Source organism: Hesperophylax consimilis, chromosome 1 (assembly GCF_061612785.1).
Source record: "Hesperophylax consimilis isolate HC1 chromosome 1, BYU_Hcon_1.0, whole genome shotgun sequence".
NCBI lineage: Eukaryota > Metazoa > Arthropoda > Insecta > Trichoptera > Limnephilidae > Hesperophylax > Hesperophylax consimilis.
The window spans coordinates 31,000,315-31,024,112 of record NC_142836.1 but is presented as its reverse complement, the minus strand read 5'-3'; the positions used below and the strand labels follow the sequence as shown (position 1 = coordinate 31,024,112).

The window sequence follows — 23,798 nt, the reverse complement described above, 5'->3', positions numbered from 1 at the left end:
TTTGTAAAATAAAATAATATTTGCACTTCACCAAGTTTTGATTCTGCAACCTAACAATATTATTTTATATCTCGAGGATTGTGTATGTGTTTAGATAATAATATAATGGAGCATTTTCATTGGGATGTCAAAGGGTAAAAACAATTTTAATGCTAGCAAGATAATATTTGGTAGACGATCCATAGTGGAAAGTACTGCCCTGGTGAAAGACAACTACTGATAATCAAAGCGTTGCTTAATATGCGTTTAGCCGTACTTGGTGATTAGATATGAATAGCAGGTAAATCCCAACCAGCCTCTTCTCCATCTCCTTTCATCATAATTTAAAGGGGTAGGCTTGACGTGATGTGTAACGCAGGTAGGTACCACACGTAACTGCGCAATTGCATCCGAATTTTTCTCGAAACATCGCATCTACACCTACCTACGGGGTATAAAATTAATCCGCAATAGGAACCTTGAAAATAATAATAGATTCATTTTCCAGGAAAATCGGTATTGCTGGAAACTGGAAGTATGCTATTGCGATGTCCATTTACATTCATTCATTCCATCTTCATTGTTGAGCGCGTAGTTCATCTAAATGGGGAACAATAAACACTGTACCGGGCTTTGAAGTAATCTATTTAAGTGGGTGGGTTGAATTATCAAACAATAAACACGACAATGTGGATGAGAAACTTTACGGTGAAGTGATTTTCCAAATACAGCATTTGATCAAGACAATTATCATAATGATAAAATAATTCCTCTGCTCGTGCTGTTCTATTTGAGCTCTCGGCTCCCTGATAAATGATTGCCTAATAATTGAGCCTCGGATAGACGAAGTCGGCTCTCACTGGAATAAGTATGCTAATTTGTAAAGATCACAGTCACGTAGCGTAGAATCCTAAATCCCAGCGTGACGGGGAGGCGCCCTCTGAGCCAAGGAACTGGCAGGCGAAGAGGCAAGTCAAACGAAAACGACAAACAGTCCGGCCGTAATGCCCGAGCGTGACGGACGGCCGCGCGCTCCGCTCCCGCCAACAGAAACGTTCGCGTCACAAAACGCGGAAAATCGTGCTATTCGAATTCGGAATGTGAATGGACATCCCGCGGGATGCGACGATCCAACATGGCGGTCAGCTGTCAAAAGCTAAAGAACTGTCAAAGTTTAGTTCAAGTGTTATTTTTCCCGGTGTGCTCTCCGACTAGAGGTGTTTAGTGGTGACATTAGGTGAGTTGTGCCGGCAATAATACGCGAGATAACTTTCCGCCGAGGTGAGATGTCGGGAGGAATGCGATAAGCCCACAGACCACTGCTTGTTGGTGGCTGCCCCGCGCTCCTCCCCACCTCGGCCGTTAGCGATAATGTATAAAATAAAGCTACGTTTGTGTATGCCGCGCGATCTAAAAATAGATCCGCCTGCGTGTAGATAGCTACACGTTTATGGGCCTTGCTGCTTACTGCTTATATTATAATTATATACTCGATGCTTGCTGTGTCCGCTGATACACTGACTTTTGCCTCTGAATAATATTATCAAGTGAAATGACAAAACGCTGAATAGGCGCTAACCAGCGTGAATCTGCCTAGAACACTGCAGAACTCCTTCATTCGTTTACTAGTCATTATTTCTTCACTAACAATAACAACCTATGATTATAAATACATCCTATTAGGTAATGTTTATTTAAAGACTATGTTTTACTTATAACATGTTGGTGGAGGAATCCCCTTCACTTCACTTTTAAGTGCTTCAATTTTATAATAAGAATCCAATATCATTTTTAGTTTTTCTTTTTCCCGCGCAGATTTTTACAGGTGTAACAAAACCGATAAAAATATGACTTTTAATTTTTAATCTGTCTGCATATTTTCGCTTCAAATAAATTTATTATTATTTTGAGCCTCGATAATTTGTATTATTATTTATTGATACAAAATATCCCGGAGAAACTGGCGTTAAAACAATTTGTTACATGATTTTGTTTATTAAATTCATAACCTGTTTATTGTTGTGGTGATGATTGATGATAAGCGTGACCTTAAACTGAAATAATATTCCGTCAGTGTTTCGGATAACATCCCGGTGAAATGAAACGAAGCACACACACTTTGTTGAGCACACACACTTTGTTGAGCACACGTACTATAAATAAATAATAATTTTCTAAACACTATTTGATCTTGCAATACATTTGACAGAATTACATATTGATAGTTAAATTCATTACAATAAACCATAGGGTATTGTTTATATACCGATGTTACAATTTGAATTTGAAATTCGAATATAATTTGCAATCATATTTAAAGCCCCGGTGTTGCAAGTTGCAAGGTTGTTATTTATTATATTTGCACGTCTAAGGGCGGGAGTTATGCATCGTCGAGTTCTATTTAGATATTCAGTGGGAGTTCTAATGAAAACAAAGAAAAGTGTCATGATTTTCATTAACACAGTAAACACACGCGCTCTTTGGCTCTATGCATTGCGTAGTGCAGATGCCTCTCTATGTAAATAATAATTATTGTAAACAAAGCAGGTACCTCTCATCTAGCCTCGCAGCGGAGAGTACTTGCCCACATAATAAAATTATGCAGGTTTTTCTGGCGCACATTCACCGATTCCTTTTCGATCTATTTCTTACTAATTTTGATGTTAAAATTTATAATATATAATATATATTATACATTAGTTATAAATATTAGTTATTAGTTATATATACCTATATACATTAGTGCTATAATGATGCTCATTTTAATGACAAAATAAATATAATACCATTCCAAAGCCATGGAGGGGAAATTCTCACATAGAAAATGTTATCGTAGGTATCGGATTGGTCTTCTGAAATTTGTAAATTAATTCCACCAACTTTAATGCTTTTAATTTCTATTAAACAGTGTTTTGATTACTTCTTCTGACCACAAAAACATGTTATGTGTCTTTCAGTCCTAGGCGGCTATATATAAAATACATACAAGTATAGTTATAAATTAGCTAATTGTAAAATCTAATTTATATGTATTTAACTTATATGTATCAATAAAATATATAAATATGGAAATTGTATATCCAAGAACCAAATTGCTCATTAGCATTTTACTTAAAAGTGCGGGTTGTAGTTTAAAAAAAAAAAAAACTTCTCAGTGCATTTTGTTTTCATGCGAAATACGTAATCGTTTTTTTGGAAAATGTAGCAGGATGAAAAGATACCAAACCTTGATTCAGGATGAAGCTCTAAGATTTTTCATTTAAAATAATTAAACTATCAACTCCGTTAATATAATGTAGGAATAAGGAACATTTTAAAAGTTTTTCCACTGTATCTTGTATCTTCCCAATACATACAGAAATTTTTGAGACGCCAATACTTATTACGTTAACGTTTTGTTGTTTCATTTCATTTTCTCGATTTAGAAAAAGGTCTACGGTATACCTGCCGAACCGACCGAGAGTTCGGTTTCGGCCAGATTCGGCCAATAAACGATTTCGGTCGCGGTTTCGGTTACTGCCAAAAATTATCCGGAAATTCGGCTCAGCTGAAACCTGCGTTCGTGAACTGTCGGTTCACGTTCTGCTTTACTAGGGCGCTGGTAGGTATTATTTTAAAAGAAGTTTTAAATAAAAGTTGTCTTTAAGTTCAACTTTATTATATTATTTATTAGTTTCAAAGATTATCGTTTAAATAATAATTAGTTTTTGTATTGCTGTTGTCAAACAAAATCATTAAAGATGCATGGTTGTGCAATGCAATGTAGACAGTATTAATATAGCATACAAAATAAAATATGCAAAATAAGAAATGAAGGAAATCAACATTACACAAATAAAATTAAAAGAAAAAAATCAATAAATATCAAAAAAAGTTTATAAGAGGAATGATAAAAAAAAATATCATAAGTTCCTCTTATGGAGGTTTTTGACGCTTCCATTTTTTGTATTGGGGCTTTTAACCAACCGATTGCAACTTTCGACATTACAACGAACCAAAAAGCGCTAAAATAAACCAATTTAATCATTAAATTGATGTCTTATTTCACTATGCAATTTGTGAATATTTTAAAAATCAATTACCCATCACTCGTAGAATCAATTCTACGATATGAAATAGCCACTAACATTCTTGCAAAACTGATTTAAATTACCTACAATTAGTACAAAATTCTATGTTTAAATTACTAGTTTCAAAAAATATTTTTTCACGGAGACTTAACATTTCATTGTTGTATCGAAACTTAAATATCTTGACAAAATATTGATCAGCATATATCTGACTCTGAATATAAAAATAGTTAGAACATGAACACAACACTAGGTTCACAAAGAATGAAGGCATGCTTGTTTCAAAATATAACAAAAAATATGGACAGCGAACCCTAGAATATAACGTGCCCAAAATGTTCAATATGTTGCCAAGGAACATAAAAAATTGTAAATTCCCAAATAGATTAAAATATATACTGGAAATGCTCATAAATAGAAATACTTTATACTAATCATTATTACATTACATCACTATCTATCAATAGTAGTTATTTATCAGCATGTAGATTTAGTGTTATTTTAGATTATGTGTGCCAATAATAATAATCTGAATATCTTATAAGTAGTAACAATATGATGTATATTTATAATTAGTAATAATATTACGTATACATATTGCCATTGTAATTGAATATGTACATCCTCTTGACAAACTCGTTATTTGTAGTTTAACGGGATAATAATAAAAAAAAAAAATTATTGAAAAAAAAAAAAATTACCTATATTATATGATTTGTGCTTGGTAGATATATCGATAAGTACTTGCCTAATATAATTTATTGTCTAGGTGAACTACGATTATGTTTCAAAATGTTAAATTCTGCAGATCGTGTTAGTAAAGAAGAATAGTACCTTAGTTATTGTTATTAACTAACTAACCATCACGCCGTTTCCCCGCAGGGACGGACCGCCAAACAACTCGGTCTTGGTACACTCTCCTTGCCTCATTCGCATTCATATGTCGTCTCATACATACTCTTCTATTATTCTGACTCTTTACATGGCCCGACTCAAGTATCTGATTCCCCTGGTCGTGCCATGTCTTCCTCGGGCGTCCCCGACTTCTGTTATAATTGTTACATAAACAGCATTATAATATTTACCGCAGGAAACAATAAACCTTAACCATAATGGTTCTTCCTTCTTGCGCGTGGAATTTGAAATGTTAAATCCGTCTTAGAATAAATTAGACCTCATTGAAATTAAATTCAAAATATGGTAAAATAAATAGGTACTAGGTTATCGAAGAGAGCAATCACATTATGTCGGTAAAGCCCACTCATGCGTGGCAAGATGGGACGACGTCCTTGAAAGGAACGACGCTTCATTCGGCCAGCATGTGACTCGCCAATCTTTCCGACCGCCAAAACTCTGTGCGGTATATTTGCTTCTATTCTCACCAAAATTGGCAATTATTCTAAAAGAGAATGAATTTTTAATTTGTATATCTTTTGTGTATATTTTAATAATACTAAAATAATATTTTTATTATCAGAATATATAAAGACCTGTTTACTTATTTTTCACTTCCTTCGATAAAAATCAATTTCGATGTTTCACAGGCGTTTCTGCCAGGCGTCCCGTGACGGCAATTTTTTCGTTATGGTACTCTATACAGTGTGTTCAGTCAAGAGACATTAAAACATAAGCCCACGTCTAGAACTGTCAAATTACTTAATTGAGATCGAGTAAAATATTACTATTAAGATGTGCATAGTTCATTATTTATTTATACTGGTTTTCAACAGATGATCTCACTTACGTGAGAACAATCCAGTTATAAAAACTCAGTTAATATACAAATAGGTGCATCCAATTACAAAAATCTACTCGGACATGGGATGAATTAATTTGCGTACATCTAAATAAAGATTAAAAAACATAAACAAAACAAATAAAAATACTAAAAGCTCACTCAAATGACAAATAATACAAGGAGAGGCAAGAGACAAAAATACACAAACAGAGACACAATAGAGACTAATAGACGCAAGTAATTCATGATATAATTAGCATAATTTATTTTTAGCGACGAAAATGTCTACTTCAGCACACTCTTTCTTATTATATAGTTGACACATTTGGGTCTGAGGGCTAAAATACGCGATATTATTTTTAAATGCATTGAGGTGAAACGTGCTATGGCGTCTTATACAATGGGAATTGGAAACATTTATTTCAAAATCGCTAAGATCGTAGAAATAAATCAATTTTTCCCATATTTTTGGCTGCTATCTTTTTGAATGATTACAAAGTTATAAATAGTTTATTTGTAACCTAGATAGTGTCTCGGATAAGCATGTCGAACTTTTATTTATATGGGTTTTTTAATTTTAAAAGAAAGACAAACATTCTCGGGTTACAAATAGTCTGACAATATTACTAACAGTCTCTCGTGTCTAGGATGAACGAAGTATATATAAATAATGAGTTAATGATGAATGTAATCAAGTCTAAAGTAATGGTGTTTGAAAGAGAGAATGCGAAAACAGTGTGCAATATAGTTGTGAATGAGGAATACTTGGAGCAGGTGGATGAGTCTGTGTATTTAGGAAGCATGTTTACGAGAGATGGGAAGGCTGACAGAGATATTGAAAGAAGGGTTAATGCAGGTAACTCCATTAATGGAGGACTGAACGCAGTTGGCGCTAACATAAAATTGTCCAAAGAAGCGATGTTAACAGTCCACAATGGAGTGCTGGTACCTACCCTGATGTATGGAAGTTAGGCATAGAACTATCAGAGAAAGGATGAAAGTAGATTGAATGCTGTTGAAATGAGATCCCTGAGGCTTATGTGTGGTAAAACCATTTATGATCGTGTGAGAAATGTGGAGATCCGCAAAGAGTGCAAGGCTGATGTAAGCGTAATGAGTTAGTAAGAAGATTAAGAAAGGGATGCTTAGATGGTTTGGGCATGTAGAGCGAATGAGCGAAGAAAGGAGTGTAAGGAGGATATATTATGCAAATACGAATGGTAGCAGAAGTCGGGGACGCCCGAGGAAGACATGGCACGATCAAGTAAATCAGATACTCGAGTCGGGCCATGTCGAGAGTCAGAATAATAAAAGAGTATTTATGAGACGATGTATAAATGTGAATGAGGCAAGAAGTGTGTGCCAAGACCAAAACTCTCTGCCTAACCCTGCGGGGAAACGGCGTGATGGTTAGTTAGTTAGTTAGTTAGTTAGTTGTAGCTGAAAACGATTTATATATATTTTTTAATTTTCGATTTTTTGTATGAAAAATTTCAGGAAATCCGTGCGGCGCACGTCCAAACTGAAATTTCCTGAAAATCATCATACAAAAAATTTTCGAAAAAAAATAAAAAATCGTTTTCAGCTACAACGACATCAATTACGCCATTTTTATAATATTAACACTCTAGTACACCCAAAACTCACGAGCCGCCACTGCCTAAAGCCACCCCTCAATTTAATTTTTTTTTTTTGTTTTTTAATGAGTTTTATTATTCACAATGTACATTTGTTACTTATAAATTTTATTAATTAGCGACCGGTTTCGACACGTTCGTGTCATTAACTAGCTATTTTAAAACTAATTTTTTTAGTGCACAAAATATGGGGTTTTATTTAGTTTGATTCTTTGGTGGGAGGGGATTTGAGGGAGGGGGAGGGGTTGAGAAAGAAACGGAGGGAGGAGTCAACATAACGGGGAACACTGTCAATAGAGGTGATTTGCAAGGTGCGATTATTTTATTAACTATATTAATGTTTGAATGAATTTTTTTGTTGATTTCTAATATTTCTAATGCGCACAAATTAAAATATTTATTAATGTTAGAATGTTTAAACTTACTTTTATCCCGGTTGAAGCTATGGCCTGTCTCTATCAAATGATTAGCGAACTCGGAGAAATTATTATTTTTTAAGCATAGTTCGTGTTCCCTAATTCTGGTTTTGAAATTTTAAGAATTAAAATTTAAAATAATAATTTCTCCGAGTTCGCTAATCATTTGATAGAGACAGGCCATAGCTTCAACCGGGATAAAACTAAGTTTAAACATTCTAACATTATTAAATATTTTAATTTGTGCGCATTAGAAACATTAAAAATCAACAAAAAAAATAATTCAAACAAACTAAATAAAACCCCATATTTCTGCACTTAAAAATTTAGTTTTAAAATAGCTAGTTAATGACACGAGCGTGTCGAAACCGGTCGCTAATTAATAAAATTTATAAGTACATTGTGAATAATAAAACTCATTAAAAAACAAAAAAATGTCTAGAAATTGTTACATAGTGAATGCCAAAGAAATACAAAAAAAAAATTGTTTTAAAGTCATGGAGCCATTTTCGACCACCATGTTAGGCACATGCCCGTGTTGTGATGGTCGATATCGAGATTGTAATGTAACTAATGTGCAATGGCGACGTGAATGCAATTTACGCCACCATTTTCAGCTCACAATGTTATTTTCATAGTCAGCTAAAGAAAGATCGGTAAACCTAATAGAATTAGATTGTGGAGAGAGTAAGACAAGGTGCTATATATACTTATCCTTTATTAAAGTTGTTAAAAAAAGTGGGTGTGTCAAGCCTACGCAAGACAGAAGTGAAACTTCTAGTATTCCTCTCTCTCTATTTTCATTTCATCATCTCTATTTTCTCTCTTAGGTTAGTTTGAAAATTAGAGGTTAAATAATTCAACGACGAAGCATGGATTTGCTTTTTCTAATATTTTCTTATAGATGAATGACGTTCGATTAATGTATAGTTCCAAAAATTTTCAATTTATTCACAAGTATACAATATTACATAAATAACAATATTACAATTAAAAATTACAAAGAAATTACAATGACAATTTACCAATCATGTGCCATTTTCATTGTCAATTTCATGAATATCATTTCCTAATGTCGTGATAATTGGGTTATGGTAACTAAAGTGCGAGATATATACATGAGCACTTAAATCCTTAATGAATCGTGCAAAAACTGCATCGATTGTTGTCCCGTGTCGGGAGAGAACGTTCGTGAGCGGCTCCCCCACCTCAACAAGCGCATATGGTGAGAGAGGGACAGTGAACGGTGAGCGGTGGTGGGGGTACCCGCATTTTCGTGTCGATCCTGACTCGGTTTTACTCCGTCCCCGAATTACGCGCCTAAAGAAGTTTCACTTCAAAAACGCGATTACAATTGTCATTTTCTTTATTTTTTATTTGCACTAATTACAAAACGTTTAATTTTCTTCCGCTGTAGGTAATACTTCGCAAATGCCACTTTTTAGTGTTCTAATTGAACAGATATAAATTTTCTCAAAACGGCTTAGAATTGTAATAAAAAAAATTAAGAATGCGTACTCAGTTGCCCTTTAAACAATTCTGGATGTAAAAATTAATCAAAATTTAAAATAAACTGAACATATTAACTATTTAAATAATAAAATTTTAAAATCTAACTTATTTCTTCAAAGCGGTAATTATCGGATGAGGCAGTGCAAATGACAATATCCTAAAATCACTCATTAAAACTCAAAAAGCCTGAAAATTATTTATTATTGCTTCAACTCATAAATAACCACAATCGTGAGATTTAAAAAAAAAATGTAATTTTACCTCTGAATTAAAATTATTTTGATTGTATTGTGTGTGTTTAGCGTATTTTAGATGTATCATGTAATGTAGGTACTTGTAAATACCACTAAATTTTAACATACACTTAAAAACATTCCACAATCACCTCAACTTGACACTGGCTAATACATTCCTTTGGGGTGAAAAGCAGTGACGGTTCGTGACTTTTGTGTGTAAAAGAGTGCTAGTGTGACAAAAAATGGGATTATTGATGTTGTTGTAGCTGAAAACGATATTTTTTTTTCGAATACAATTCGATATTTTGTATGAAGATTTTCAGGAAATCTGTGCGGCGCACGGCCATACTCAAATTTCCTGAAAATCTTCATATAAAAAATCGAATATTCGAAAAAAAATAAAATATCGTTTTCAGCTGCAACAATATCAATAATGCCATTTTTGTCATATTAGCACTCTATTACACACAAAAGTCACGAGCCGCCACTGGTGAAAAACCGTTAAAAAAATAACGCATTCCTCCCTTTTCCCTACCTAAACACGAGAATTTCTCAATTAGGGAGGTATTGTTACCACTAATATTATATATTATATATATTGTTAATTATGTATTATATGTATATTGGTTAATAAAACGAAAAAAAAAAAATGATATTAGGTATTTTGATGCTATTTATGAGCAACCAAACCAAACCAAATTAAACATACCCCCATACTAATAAATGTGTTTTATATTTTACACAACCATCAACACGGAGAAAAATGACTATTGCTAATTTACCAAGAATGTCTTCAAATAAAAAAACGGGATTGCAGGTCTTACGAATTAATTAACAGGTTTCCTGATAAACTTTTAGTAAATTACGAATATCATGATTTCGGAACACGTGTTCATGAAAATCTGAATATTTTTGCATTACTACGAAAATTCTTGTATCGTCATGATATATTTATAAATAAAATTATTGCAAATCGATAAAATATTCTTAAATTGATGTTTTATCAATAAGGCTATATTACTAAACTACATTTTTGAAAAAAAAAATAAATTTCAACATACACAAAATAACACTAACAGACCAGTTTAGACAAGCGTACAAAGAACACATAAAAACTCCGACAGTAAATTCAAGCTTTGGACAAAGACACTATCAATACCATGCTATAAAAGCTTTCAACAGTGTAAAACTTGAAATTAAAATTGAGGAAAATAAAAATAAATTCACACACAAAATGGATTAAAGAACAAAAGAGACAATTTTACCAAAATCTCATAGCATAAAATAAAAATAAAACCCACACGTAACACATAAAACCAATATAAACACACATCACTCACAAACACACAAGATTATATTTTAAATGTATTATTTTCTCTTTAAATGTATTATGTAGATTATATTTTCATATTATAAAATGAAGGCCTCAGCACGGGCAAGCCACCCAGTGAGGCCAACATTACTGGAAAATTTTGAAATGTAAAATATATTGTACCAAATTAAAAAAGCCTGTTAATTTATCATGGGCAAAATTAGATTTCTCTCCCTGTATGTATGGTAATGGTTCTCTGTTTTTAGGAGGTTTAAAAATTAAAAAAATACCTATCTTTATTTCTATTTTTATGATATTCTCTAAAAATATATGTTTAAGGCGATGCACTACGTCGTGTAATATTTTAAATTGAGCCGCTATCAATAACAACCCTTACGTAGATGGCGATAAAATTTAAATTCCCGCTGAACACCATCCGCCTGTTTTGATTTATACAAGAAAAAAACATGGCTTAAAAGTGCCTTTTATTTTATTTTGTGGATGTTCAGGCATAAATATTTAATAATTTTTCGGTCATTTTATAAATAACTTATTTTTCCACATTATACAATAAAATCATAACCGAAAGTGGGTTCGTAAGTAGGAGATTTTGAACTTTAAAGCAATTTTCATGGGCCTTTACATAATTTTTTTCAGGGCTTATAAAAGACTTATCTAAAAAATACTCGATTATTTCAAAGGCCAAGACGTATTCTACTCGCAGTATTTAATTAAAGCATCTGAAACATTTCTAGGCGACCAAATTTTCAAACCAAAAACACGTGATTTTGCATTACTACGTATGGCATCGCCTTAAGAATTTTCTTCTTACGGATAAAATATCCTTCTTGACTACGTACAATATCTTCTTATCGCGCAGTAATTTAAAAATAATGCTATTCACTGAATTATATTATTATTCCGATCTTTGCCTGTACGTATGTACCCAATGCAAATGAAATCATGAAAAATATAAATGTCAACATATTTTTCATGACGACGATGACCTTAGGTTATTTCCGTGCTGTAATTTAATTTCACTAAGTACCTACCTATTTGTCAATGATAATATCGGAAAGGTCATAAATTTGAATTTTAGAGCTTAAAACTAATTTATATATTATTAATTAATCGTAATATATAAAACGCTTACTACGGGGCCTCAATACGAGTACATCGAAAGAGTCTGGATGTTAAATATCACCCCACACCCTGCCACTAATACTAATCTATTATTGTAGAAGCTGGGCGTGGGTCCAACCTTCTCAATGTACCTGTACCTACTGCAAGCCAAAGCTAAATAATTAAAACTATTAATAATATCTCGTTTATTGTATTGTTATTTTTCTTTATCATATAAGTACTTCTGTCATTATCCATCTATGTATTTAAATTCTGTAAATAATTAATGATGTTTGTTTGGCAAGATAAAACTACATCGCGCAATTTAAATGAATTAATGATAATAAAATATATCATTATGGAATGAATGACGTACAAGAAAATGCATTAATTTACACTATAAATATTTCCTTACTATCGGAGGGTCGTAGAAGCAAATAATAAGCTTTCACGATCCCACGCCCGAAGAAGAACATGGCACGATCAAGTAAATCAAATACTTGAGTCGGACCAAGTCACAATAACCGACGTGTATGTGTGTGACGATGTATGCATGGGAATGAAGCAAGGCATTTGTGCCAAGACCGAGTTGTTTGGCGGTCCGTCCTCTGCCTACCCCTGCGGAGAACGGTCCTCATTATTGGTTGGTTAGTAAGTAACGTCTCCCCATCAAAACGATGCATGTTATAATGATTTCTCGGCAAGACCGTATATGGATAAGAGAGGAGCAAGTAGTCATAAAAATCACGATGTATTCTACCCCTTTGTCTACCAATCTCCGTATATATATATATATGAACAGAACCTTTCTCTTCTATTTTGAGCACGGAATTGAACAACTCTATTATTAAGTGTCCTTGAGAAAGAGTCAATTGTGATACCCAGCAGTGGATTGAGAGTGTTCAAGGCCAAACATCTTTATCCTTTCTGAGAACAGCTTTATTCTGTTTCAAAACTAACAACTGCCAATGTTTTTGATACCATAATTAAAAGCTTCACGCTCACTAAATCATGACTGTGAAAATAACTTCAACTACAGCAATCTATCCGTTTCTTCAATTCTTTGTTAACTTGATCAACGAATCTATTTTTGTTTTAAACGCCGCTGTGGGTGCTAGATTTACCTTGGATTGATTTATATCTCGACTTTTGATCGAGGTAGAACGTCTAACAAAAATCAAATCGATTGCGAATAATTCATTCAACATTCGTTCTTTATTCGGCACAACGCTTAACATCTGCCCGTTTAATATTCATGGATAAGTTTATCTAGCAATCGTATGGAATATCCGATGAACGTAGCTTTATTCATGTATTCAATTAGAGGTGTAAACTAATTCTAATGCAAAAATCAAATTAGGTATTGTACCTACTTATATGTATGCATTAAAAAAATCACATGTGTTTTAAGATGTTAACAGCCATAGATAATAATAGCAAATGGAGATATGGCGTGGAAGCGTGCCGACTCTCAAATGGCGGATTCAATTAAAGTTATACGTTTGAAGTGATTTTAGAAACAAAGTATGCGTGCGTAGAGGCGATTGCAGTAGTATGGGTGATCAATATTGGTGCGCGCGGTTTCATACTAATAATGGTTCATAGCCCATCTCCCTTGTTTTAGTTATCTGAGTTCATAGCCAATAATCTGATAGGTAATATTTCCCCTCGTTTAGTTAGTTAGTTTTCGAACAGCCTAGCAAATTCTACAATGGCTCAACACTAACATCAAATTTTAAAAGTCGTTCGTAACATTATAAAATAGATCAATGAGTAGAGAGTTTGACACATCGTTCGGCTGACATCATCGTAATTGTACGGCAATAAATCAAATCAATTTAATATCTTGCAAACATGGGCAATCAAATTTACTGTCAAACTTTATGATAATGCATAAAAGAACGTAAAGTTTTATGTGGCTCAACCTCATGAATAAAAAAGCAGCATTTAACGCTCTCCGCAAGGCCGCGGATAACTTAAATTAAGTTAATTTGAATAGTGTTACACTTTATTACCCGCATAAATAAACATTGTGAAACGGCAAATAGTTTAGCCGTGGTGGAATAATACTAATAATGCACTTACGACCTCGGGGTAAAGAGATTCGTGTGGACGTGTAGCGAGATTAATCCGGGTATCTTCCAACGTGGTATACGCGAGTCAGGTGCTCGAGCCATAAAACTACCCGAAGGGTATCCGAAAGAAAAATTATGTGGTACACAATAATATACGTTTGAGCGTGGCGTAACGGTTGTACGTACATTGTACATTGCCAAATGCACGGCGCCAAGCGAGTTTTCCTTACAGGTACACACATTGCGCTGGTGGATTGCACGAACGTGGTTAAAATTGTTTATTTATAAATCTTATTTACGAGTCATACGATGGCTATATAAAACCACTTTTGTAAGATCTATCAAGATTGACAAACAACACCATAATAATAAATTGGCAGCGCCCATTTTAAGATTAATTAAAATATCTAATTCGCTGTATTTTTCAACTGTACTGGACGCAACATGTCACTGGAGGTGGACACACCCTTTCCCAACGGCTTTGCGAGGAAACGTCAGGACTCTAAATTTATTTTTAAAACGATTCTATAACCTCCAATGTCCCTGCAACATGTCAGTAAAAATATAGTTATTGTACATTGTATGAATTGAAACATGTCAGTTTGGTGATTTGGTGATGCGAGAAGAATCGAAATCGAAAGCTCTCAAACTAAATTCAAGTGCGTTGACTTTTAAAATGACTTCTGGGTATAAAGTATAGATTTAAATTGACTACAACTGATCCTTTCTTTTGTGTGTTCGTCCATGATAGAAAAAATCCAATTCCAAATATGAAACATTTCAGTGGACTTATTCTACTAGTAGTACCTATGGTGCATATTAATTGTCATGTTCTTTTTAGGCTTTCATTTGTAATGCTGTGTGTTTTAAATTAGCCCTGGCCATCGGAAAAGCTTTTGTGCCAACACCTATTAAACGTCACAATACCTATAAAAGATTTCATCGTCGATTAAAGTTCTTCGTAAACATTTTATTACCCAGTTTTATGCACCTACCAACATGTGTTTTTAATGTTCACATTAGAAAATAATATATATTTATCTGTCTTTATATCATTGTCTATGTAATTTATTTAAGTCCATGAAGTTGACTAGGTTTAATATTATATTTCTTGATATTTCTGAGATTCTACTTCTGCTCCATCGCCCTTTTGGTGTCTTTGAACGTTGACCTTCGCAACCTTCCGACGTCTCTTAGATTGGGTTAGGTTAGTTTAGTTTAGTTTAGTTTAGGTCGTCAACCCACATCAGTTTCTCTCCCCTGCCAAGGACGCCAATGATTGATTCATTGTGATTGATTTGTCTTAATTTCACCTGTTATCCACCAGCCGTGCCATAAGCCCGAAAAGTCTAACGGGGTATTTTAACAAACTATGAATACCGTAAAAACTGTGTGGATGATTTAAAATGTATTTTTATGATTATGCACTATAAACCTGTATAATATTTTCAATCCTGATTTTTTTATTTAAAAAATGATCTAAAACCGCATATTCTGAAGCGGTTCCAACTGTCTACAACGTCCTTATGGCATAGAAACTGCCACCGGCTGGTATGACGGCTGTCACCGACGTCGCCCGGCGTGACCTCAACGTCGAATAAACGAATAAAACCGATCATATCATTTCGAGAATAAAAAAATAGTGAAAATACCCTATTGCGATTTTGACACTAATACATAATCTCTTAAAAATTTTGAAGCATGTATTTTAATTTTTCATTTTCAATTTTCATCTATCTGTCTGACGTAAGTGTTTTGGCTTAAAAAATTTTTTTCAATATCAGTTTGAGGCTATATAATATTTTAAATAGAAAGATTTTAAATTTAAATTGGGTATTTCTTAAAGACGACGCCGCGACGCCTGGTTGTTCTAGCAGAAGTATAAATCCGGCTTCACTCATAATTCTCGTCCTTCACTCATAATTGTCTCCTGTTTTTCAGGCAAATGTCACGAATTTTTCGATAATATCGAGTCGAGTTAATAGCTTTCCTCCTCATTTTCGAGGACTTTTTTTGACTAACTAAAGGTATTTTTTGATTACACAAAGTGTGAATTCTATTATTCACTTAATGTAGGCGTTTGCCTTGCCTTTAAACCAGACAAAATAAACATTTAGAGTTGACGGCCATTGTGCAATGATTTCATAGGTATGCTATAACTTTTGTGCTAACATGCAAACATCTTCCAATTTTATTAGACTGAAATGAGAATTGAACAATGTTGAGGTCACTGCCGCACGGCCAGTGGCCAGTGGCCAGTCAAACCGCGCGGTTCACTCTGAAATGGTAACGGAGAGTCTATTAATATTTCAAGGTTTTTTGTGAATATAATATATTATTGTGATTAGTTAAAGCACAAACATTTTGGGGTGTTTATAAATGAGCGGATTTGAAGCATAAATATTATTAATTCGTTAGCGAGAGAAGATTTTGTTGAAATGACTTGTTAATACAAATTCGTAATAGAAACATGACCTACTCATATTATGTAGATTGAAGCTTTGTGTCTTTGATGTTAAAAAAATATTCAATAGTCAATATTCTTTATTTTAGAGGAATGGGTTGTTTGTTGTTTTTTTAGTAGATCAATATAATATAGTCAGATTTATAAGTTCTCTTTATTATTGAAATAATAGCTATGCTATGATTAAAACTCTTTTCAATATAACAGTTTAATCGTGGAATGAATAACTATGATAATATTTATAAACGAATTTCACAAAATCTTAACTCTTAATTCCGTAGTAAAAGAAAACTTTTTATGTTTATTAATAATGATGCGAAAATTTCCGGAATGAAGAAATTTTACCAAACGAAAGCGATAATATAGTATAGATATTAAATGACCTCAACTTTCAGATATTTCGTCAATTAGATCAAGAACTTTTCTTTTGAAAGATCTCATTTGTGTTTCGGTGAATTCGTTCACTTCAGGCACCAAGCTGAGAAGAAACATCCTCCGAGGTTCATCTTCGTAACAACTACTAAAACTGGTATTTTGCGTTTTGGTTTGGCTAGTTCCAGGTACAGATTCTATTATTTGAGTTTTTGAAGACTTTTTTCGTCTTCTGCTCCACTTCAAAGCTGGGACGCTTTCAACTATTTCTTGTTTGATGTCTAAGTATTTATTGGCCAGGGGGTTTGTTTCACTATCGGTCCAATCGCCACCATCTTCTGCATCATCTTCTGCAGCATCATCAATGTCTATCTCTTCATTTACAACGAATTCGGTGTGAGGTGGTGAAGAACTGTCTCTTGTAGTTGTATCTTCCACGTTGTTTTCTTCTCTTTGTTTTGGATTAGCCGGTGAACCCTTCAAGAATGGTATGAGGTATTTCATGTATTCATTCAAGTAATACGGTTTGCCTCTGATGTTTGCTTTCATTCTTTGTTTTCTGACGAATACTGATCTCATGTTTCTCCATTTTGTTTTACAGCAACTTACTGAAACAATTTCAAAAATATTATTATGACTAAATTCTGGAATCTGAAAAGCGGAGGAAATCAGAATGACCTTTTATAATAAGATCTCCCGGTAATTTTGTTTCATATTGAATGCAAATAAAAAATGCGTTTATTTTTTAAAGTGAAACAAAACACAAGTAGATAGGTATAGGTCTACTACTTAAAATTAAAACCAAAAATACAAATAAAAAAACACATACTAAATATTTGGACCGAATGCTGAAACCTGAAAAGAACATAAGTAATTCTACGTATACATACGCGAGCCGAACTGCCATACTGAAACTCAAATTATGGGAAAGGAACGAAGCAACGACAAATTGCGCGAAACGCCGCTTGCGTTTCGGTTCGCAAATGTATACGTACTTATATTATATTAACATTATATTACGCAGAAATGGGACAAGAGATTCTGTAACCTTTCAAAAAACTCTCGCTTCACGAAATTATGTTCTACTCACACCTATAACCTATAAGACATTCTCAAAAGTAATTAGAAATGCGCACATATTACTTGTAGGTACATAAAAAAAGTTTTTTTGACATCACCCGATCTCACTATTTCAATAACAATCTATTTTCTTAAAATCAAATGATATTTTGCAAAAAATTTATATTAATTTGAGTAAATCTAACTAATCAACCATCACGCTGTTTTCCCGCAGGGATAGACAGAGAGGACGGATCACCAAACAACTCTTTTTTGGCTCACACTCCTGCCCTCATTGACGTTCATACATAATCGTCTCATAATGCTCTTCTATTATTCTGACTCTTGACATGGCCCGACTCAAGTATCTGATTCACTTGTTCGTATCAAAACTTCTTCAGGCGTCCCGGATTTCTTCATGCGTCCCACATATAATTATGTACGGCCTCACCCGAACTTTTCTACTTGTGCTGCGCAAACTTAATAATTCTCCATACGATTAGGTGATGTTCTGGGGCGGTCTGAGAAAGGGGCTGTGGGAAGAGATTTTGTAACACGGGACTAGAAATAAAAATGGATTGGTTTCCCTTAAACTTTCCTTATCTGTGGTGTGTATTTGCTTCTAATAACTAACTAATAAATATAATTAATTCTGGGTTCAGATTTTAGCTATTTCTCCATTATACATTTATGCACTGAATTAAAAAATAATATTTTACATAGTTTTCAAATGCAATTATAAATCAGAGATTTTTGTTAAAAATCGGAAACAAAATCACCAATACAATCAACCGTGTGATACTGCTACGTGAAGAGTGTGCGAGGAAATGACACGCTATTGATATCCCGCTTTAGTTTGCTAAGCGGGAATGTGAGAAATCCACACGTCCGCAGTATTTTGATTTAGACCATCGATACCTCCGACCACACAGCTGTGTGTGTGCCAGCCGCCAGCCGCCAGCCAGTCGGACGCGGAACGTCGTTAGATTTGGACCCCTCGCACGTTTTTTTAGCATCTGCCGATGGTTTTTTCATGTTTCAGAAATTAAATTACAATTATTATCACTTTTGATATAAAATATAATAAACATAAGCGATTAGCTATGAATATTCATATTTTTCACATATTAAATCGCTTATTTTGAGATGTGTATTGACTACACAGCACTGGAACGCGTGGATTGTTTTAGCACAGTAAGGAAAAGGTTAAATAACGCCCCACGTAATTTCACCACTCGTTTCCATTTCGACGTTTATCGGTAACGATGAATTTTATGTATTTATTGATGCTAAAAATGTTGACAGTGGCTTATAATTACGTGATAATCGTCTCCAAAACCGCCCAACCAATTTCAATGAAATTTTGTGAATGTGTATGGTGGCCCAACCAATTCCAATGAAATTTTGTGAATGTGTATGGTGGCCCAACCAATTTCAATGAAATTTTGTGAATGTGCATGGTGGCCCAACCAATTTCAATGAAATTTTGTGAATGTGTATGGTGGCCCAACCAATTTCAATGAAATTTGGTGGCGCTGTTGTCGATCAAAAAATTTTTTTTTCAGTATTCTCTTTCAAAAATACATGTAACCACAAACTTAAACTTCAACACACTGAAGGCGGTCTGTAACAGGACAACGTCTTATATTATAAAATGCATTCCAAATGGTTGAGTTAAATTGTAACTGGTAGTCGACTAATATTGCTGAAATTTTTTAAGTTTGTTGTTATTAGTGCCAGCCATAGACATATGAATATTAGTAGACCTGCCCTAAGTGATTAAAAGCGTATTATCTCCACTCCCCATACCGGTTCCATTGGAGCCGGCTGTGCTCGCGTTTGTCTCAAGTGAAATTTGAAAACGTGACGTCATCATTCTTGTGCGAACTATGGTCGAGGCATCATCGGTTCATTTTACGAAATAACTCTGCAAAATGTTGACTTGTGATATGAAAACTTGTAAAAATAGATGTGAAAAAGAGAATAAACCCAATTGTCGTATTACATTCCATAAGTAAGCATTATTTTACTTTATTTTAAGCTTATTCACACCGTATTATAAGGATCAGTTTTAGAAACATATACTATCACATCACAATGTAGCGATTCTCAAGTGTGCTCATCGTTGTTTACTGGGGTAAGTAAATTATGAAACATTTGTAAAAGTGTCTTAACTAAATACTCTGAAACTAACTACGACTCTGCAAACAGAAGAAATTTACTTTGCCGAATTTGGACTTCGCAAATTAGTTCATAACGTGGCGAGTAATTTGCGCTCCCATGTAAAAATGTTTATTCATTCAAAAGCAGATTTTACTTTTAACAACTAAATGGTGATATTATAATGCGAGATGCCTATTTACTGTCAGATTGATTTATTGACGAATCACAGTCAGCCTTACCCCCTTCGTTCTTCAACAGTTGATTTTACCCCTCGCCATTATCTTCTCGTCTATTAATTCCTATGTCTGTGGTGCCAGCAGTGTTAGAGATTTGTAAATGGTAGAAGAAGCCGGGGAAGCCCGAGGAATACATCTCTGCACCGTAAATTCGAAGTAATGTAGTTTTTTAACAGTAACATTGTGGTATAGGTACAGTAGGGAACGGTGGAAGTAATGGGAGGCAACCGAGAAAGACATTAGCAATAGCGTAGCATAGCGGGGAATCCAATAGTAATATTATATATTCTATTAATTTCTGGTTGTGTTTAAACAAATTTTAAACATTTTTTTTAAATGTGAATACTGCACAAGAGTCCCAACTGGTCCCAACCGTCTGGAGTCAGTGAGGTTATGGCATCCCCAATTGGGTATGTTGTGAGACTGAAGGTAGCGGGGAGAAGAAGGAGATGCGGACGAGGAAGGTGGCGGAGTACCTGGCTATTCAGATCTGGTCACCAAGCACGCCCAAAGCCATTTTTTTAAAATTTTTATTTTTATTTTCTATATAATATTTACAGTGTTCACATAATTATTTATATTTGTACATGATATATTTCAAACTATAAATATGTTGTGTGTAAGGTAGGTTTGAGAAGGTGAAACTGTATGTGAGTAATATTGTATGTTTCCTGAACACCTCACTAGGAGAACCTGTGCTGAGGTGTTTACGTGGTTATGTATAGGTGTGACAAGTATTTATGTGTTGTAGAAGAAAGTTTTTATTTTTTATAAGTCTTAATTTTTGTTTTTTTTTTTGGTTTTTGTAAATTGAATATTCATAAAATTTTAATGGTTTTTGTAAATTAAATATTCATAATAAATATGTTAAAAAAATATATTAATATATATTAACATATATGTAAGTGAATATATTTGTATTGTAAGTGTGAGTATAGTTGGTAAAATCTCGAAAAACGTGTTTATTTATTATACACTTTTTATGGTTTAGTTATGTTTGGTTTGGAGTTATTATGTTTTGAAAAAAAAAATATCTTGGTTTTTGATCCAGGCTGTGATATGTTTTTTGTGAATCTTTTCGGATGTATTTGCAGTTAGTAGTTGCTTCAGAGTAATGGGCATACAATTAAACAGTTTAGTAGTTTCAAGCAAAGTTTCAATTCTGAATGGTGGTCTTACAAAAGGGCGATACTGAGAGTATCTTCCACTATGAAAGGTGCCGCAAGTATACTGTATATATTTTTAATGAATAAATTGTGAAGTAACACAACGTAATTAAATAAAATTTACTTGCGCACGCAGGGATTTGAACCCTCAACCACGGAGACCGTCCAACATAATTTTATACTGCGTCCCACCAATCTATGCGCTTGTCCGTATTGTGATGGTCGAACTTTTTACGTACAATTGTATAATGCAACAAATTACAGTTAAAAATTAGATAAATAACAGCATTTAATTAATATTAATGTTTATTTTATATTAATTACGAGATTTTGCGCATTTTTTGTGAGAAAATCGTTTCAGGTTTCCACATTTTTTTTCTTTTGAGACCCTTTTTAAAATGTTACAATACTTACCTACTAAATAATTAAATGTTGTAAAAAACATCAAAAAATTACATTTAAATTAAAATAGCAGCATTTAATTATATTATCATTGTTATTTAATTATTTTTGACAAGTATGTAGTTACCTTAGGACTAGTTTAGGACTGAACTCAGTAGGCGCTAACAAAAAATTGTCCAAACCAGCGAAGTTAGCAGTCCAAAACAGAGTGCGGAGTGGCAGAAAAAGGATGAAAGTACCTGAGGTAAACCCATGTATCATCGTGTGAGAAATGTGGAGATCCGCAAAGAGTGAAAGGCTGATATAAGCGTAATGAGTAAGATTAAGAAAGGGACGCTCGGATGGTTTGGGCATGTAGATCGAATGAACTAAGAAAGGAGTGTAGGGAGAATATATGACGAAAATGCGAATGGTAGCAGAAATCGGGGACGCCCGAGGAAGACATGGCACGAGTGAATCAGATACTTGAGTTTGGCCATGTCAAGAGTCAGAATAATAGAAGAGTATGTATGATTGTGAATAAGGCAAAAAATGTGTGCAAGACCGAGTTGTTTGGCGGTCCGTCCTCTCTGCCTACCCCCGCAGATATATAAAAAAATATATATTATATTTTTTTAAAGCAATTTTTTGGGAGGAGATTGTTTCAGGGTTAATACCAACTACCAACCAAAAAATTTTCTATTGAGGTACTTTTGAAAATTTCATAATACCCCATAATGAAATAAATATGTTAATAATTACGTTAAAAAAAAAACATTTCATTAAAAAATATTATTACGAATGCGTGACGTATTATGTAAATTGTAAAATGCACGATGGCGTCACACTGCAACGTCATGCGTTCATGACGTGTCATGTTCGATCGCATGTCGCATCCCACGAGTTGAGAGTTCCGAGTAAAACAGACAAAAACTAACTAATAATGGCTGAATTGCAACTCACTCGTTTCCTTGACTTCGTTGGCGACTTGTAACCAAGCCTTCTCCGCGCTGACTTTGCTCGTGTACTCTGAGATAGTGTAGTCGTAGAGACAAGGATGTTTATATACAGATTTAGCTAGGAGAATGTTGAATCTGGGATCGTCGCGAAACAGAACCGCTTCCCTTTGGTCGGAGCTCATCGTATCGAGCAGCGCGCGACGTAGCGGTCTCTTCGGGGGGCGACTGGCGACTGAATTCCGTACTGCCGCAGTCGCCGGTCGTGACGACGATCGATTGCAAGTAGCGCAGCGATCGTGTCGCGGCAAGACCAACAACTAGCAAGTGCTAGTCAATAGTGTAACCAAACTAGTGTCTGGAATCGAATCATTTTTTAAAAAATTATTATATTTATTTATTATTTAATACCGTATTTCTTTTTATTCTTTGTTTATTGGTTTCATCTGTAAACTAATTATTTCAAAATCATACTTTAATAAGAATATTAAATGCTTTATTATTCTTAATTCCAGAATGTGGGGATGTTAGTGAAACACAACACAAAAAAACATTACGACCATCTCGACAAGAGCATTAGTATGGTGGTCGGGAGAATTCAAATATAATACAACATGTAAAAAGTTCAATTAAAAAAATCTTACATAAAAATTAGCGTGAACAAGATGTATTAAGTGTGAGCTATTCGCAAGGATAGTTCTGAAGTAAGGACATATACGAGTCTGAAAATTACTCAATAACCTAACAATGAAACAAGATTTTTTTCTTAAGGCGATGCCATACGTAGTAATGCAAAATCATGTGTTTTTGGTTTGAAAATTTGGTCGCCTAGAAATGTTTCAGATGCTTTAATTAAATACTGCGAGTAGAATACATCTTGGCCTTTGAAATAATCGAGTATTTA

General features: G+C 33.9%; 2 protein-coding genes across 2 annotated transcripts in view; one reads left to right on the top strand and one right to left on the bottom strand.

The window, feature by feature from the left end:
- The first annotated feature begins 987 nt into the window (after positions 1 to 987).
- The window catches only part of for (cGMP-dependent protein kinase for), a 297,038-nt gene continuing 274,227 nt past the window's right edge, over positions 988 to 23,798 (top strand). Inside the window, exon 1 of the mRNA XM_089632252.1 lies at positions 988 to 1,216. The gene's annotated coding sequence lies outside the window, so the exon portion shown is untranslated. The remainder of the gene's footprint in view (positions 1,217 to 23,798) is intronic.
- LOC149426628 (uncharacterized) lies at positions 16,770 to 23,110 on the bottom strand. The gene is made up of 2 exons (XM_089637743.1): positions 22,902 to 23,110; positions 16,770 to 17,541 (listed from the first exon to the last, which is right to left on the bottom strand). The coding sequence occupies exons 1-2, from the start codon at positions 23,077 to 23,079 to the stop codon at positions 16,946 to 16,948; spliced, it is 774 nt and encodes a 257-aa protein (XP_089493869.1). The 5' UTR covers positions 23,080 to 23,110; the 3' UTR covers positions 16,770 to 16,945.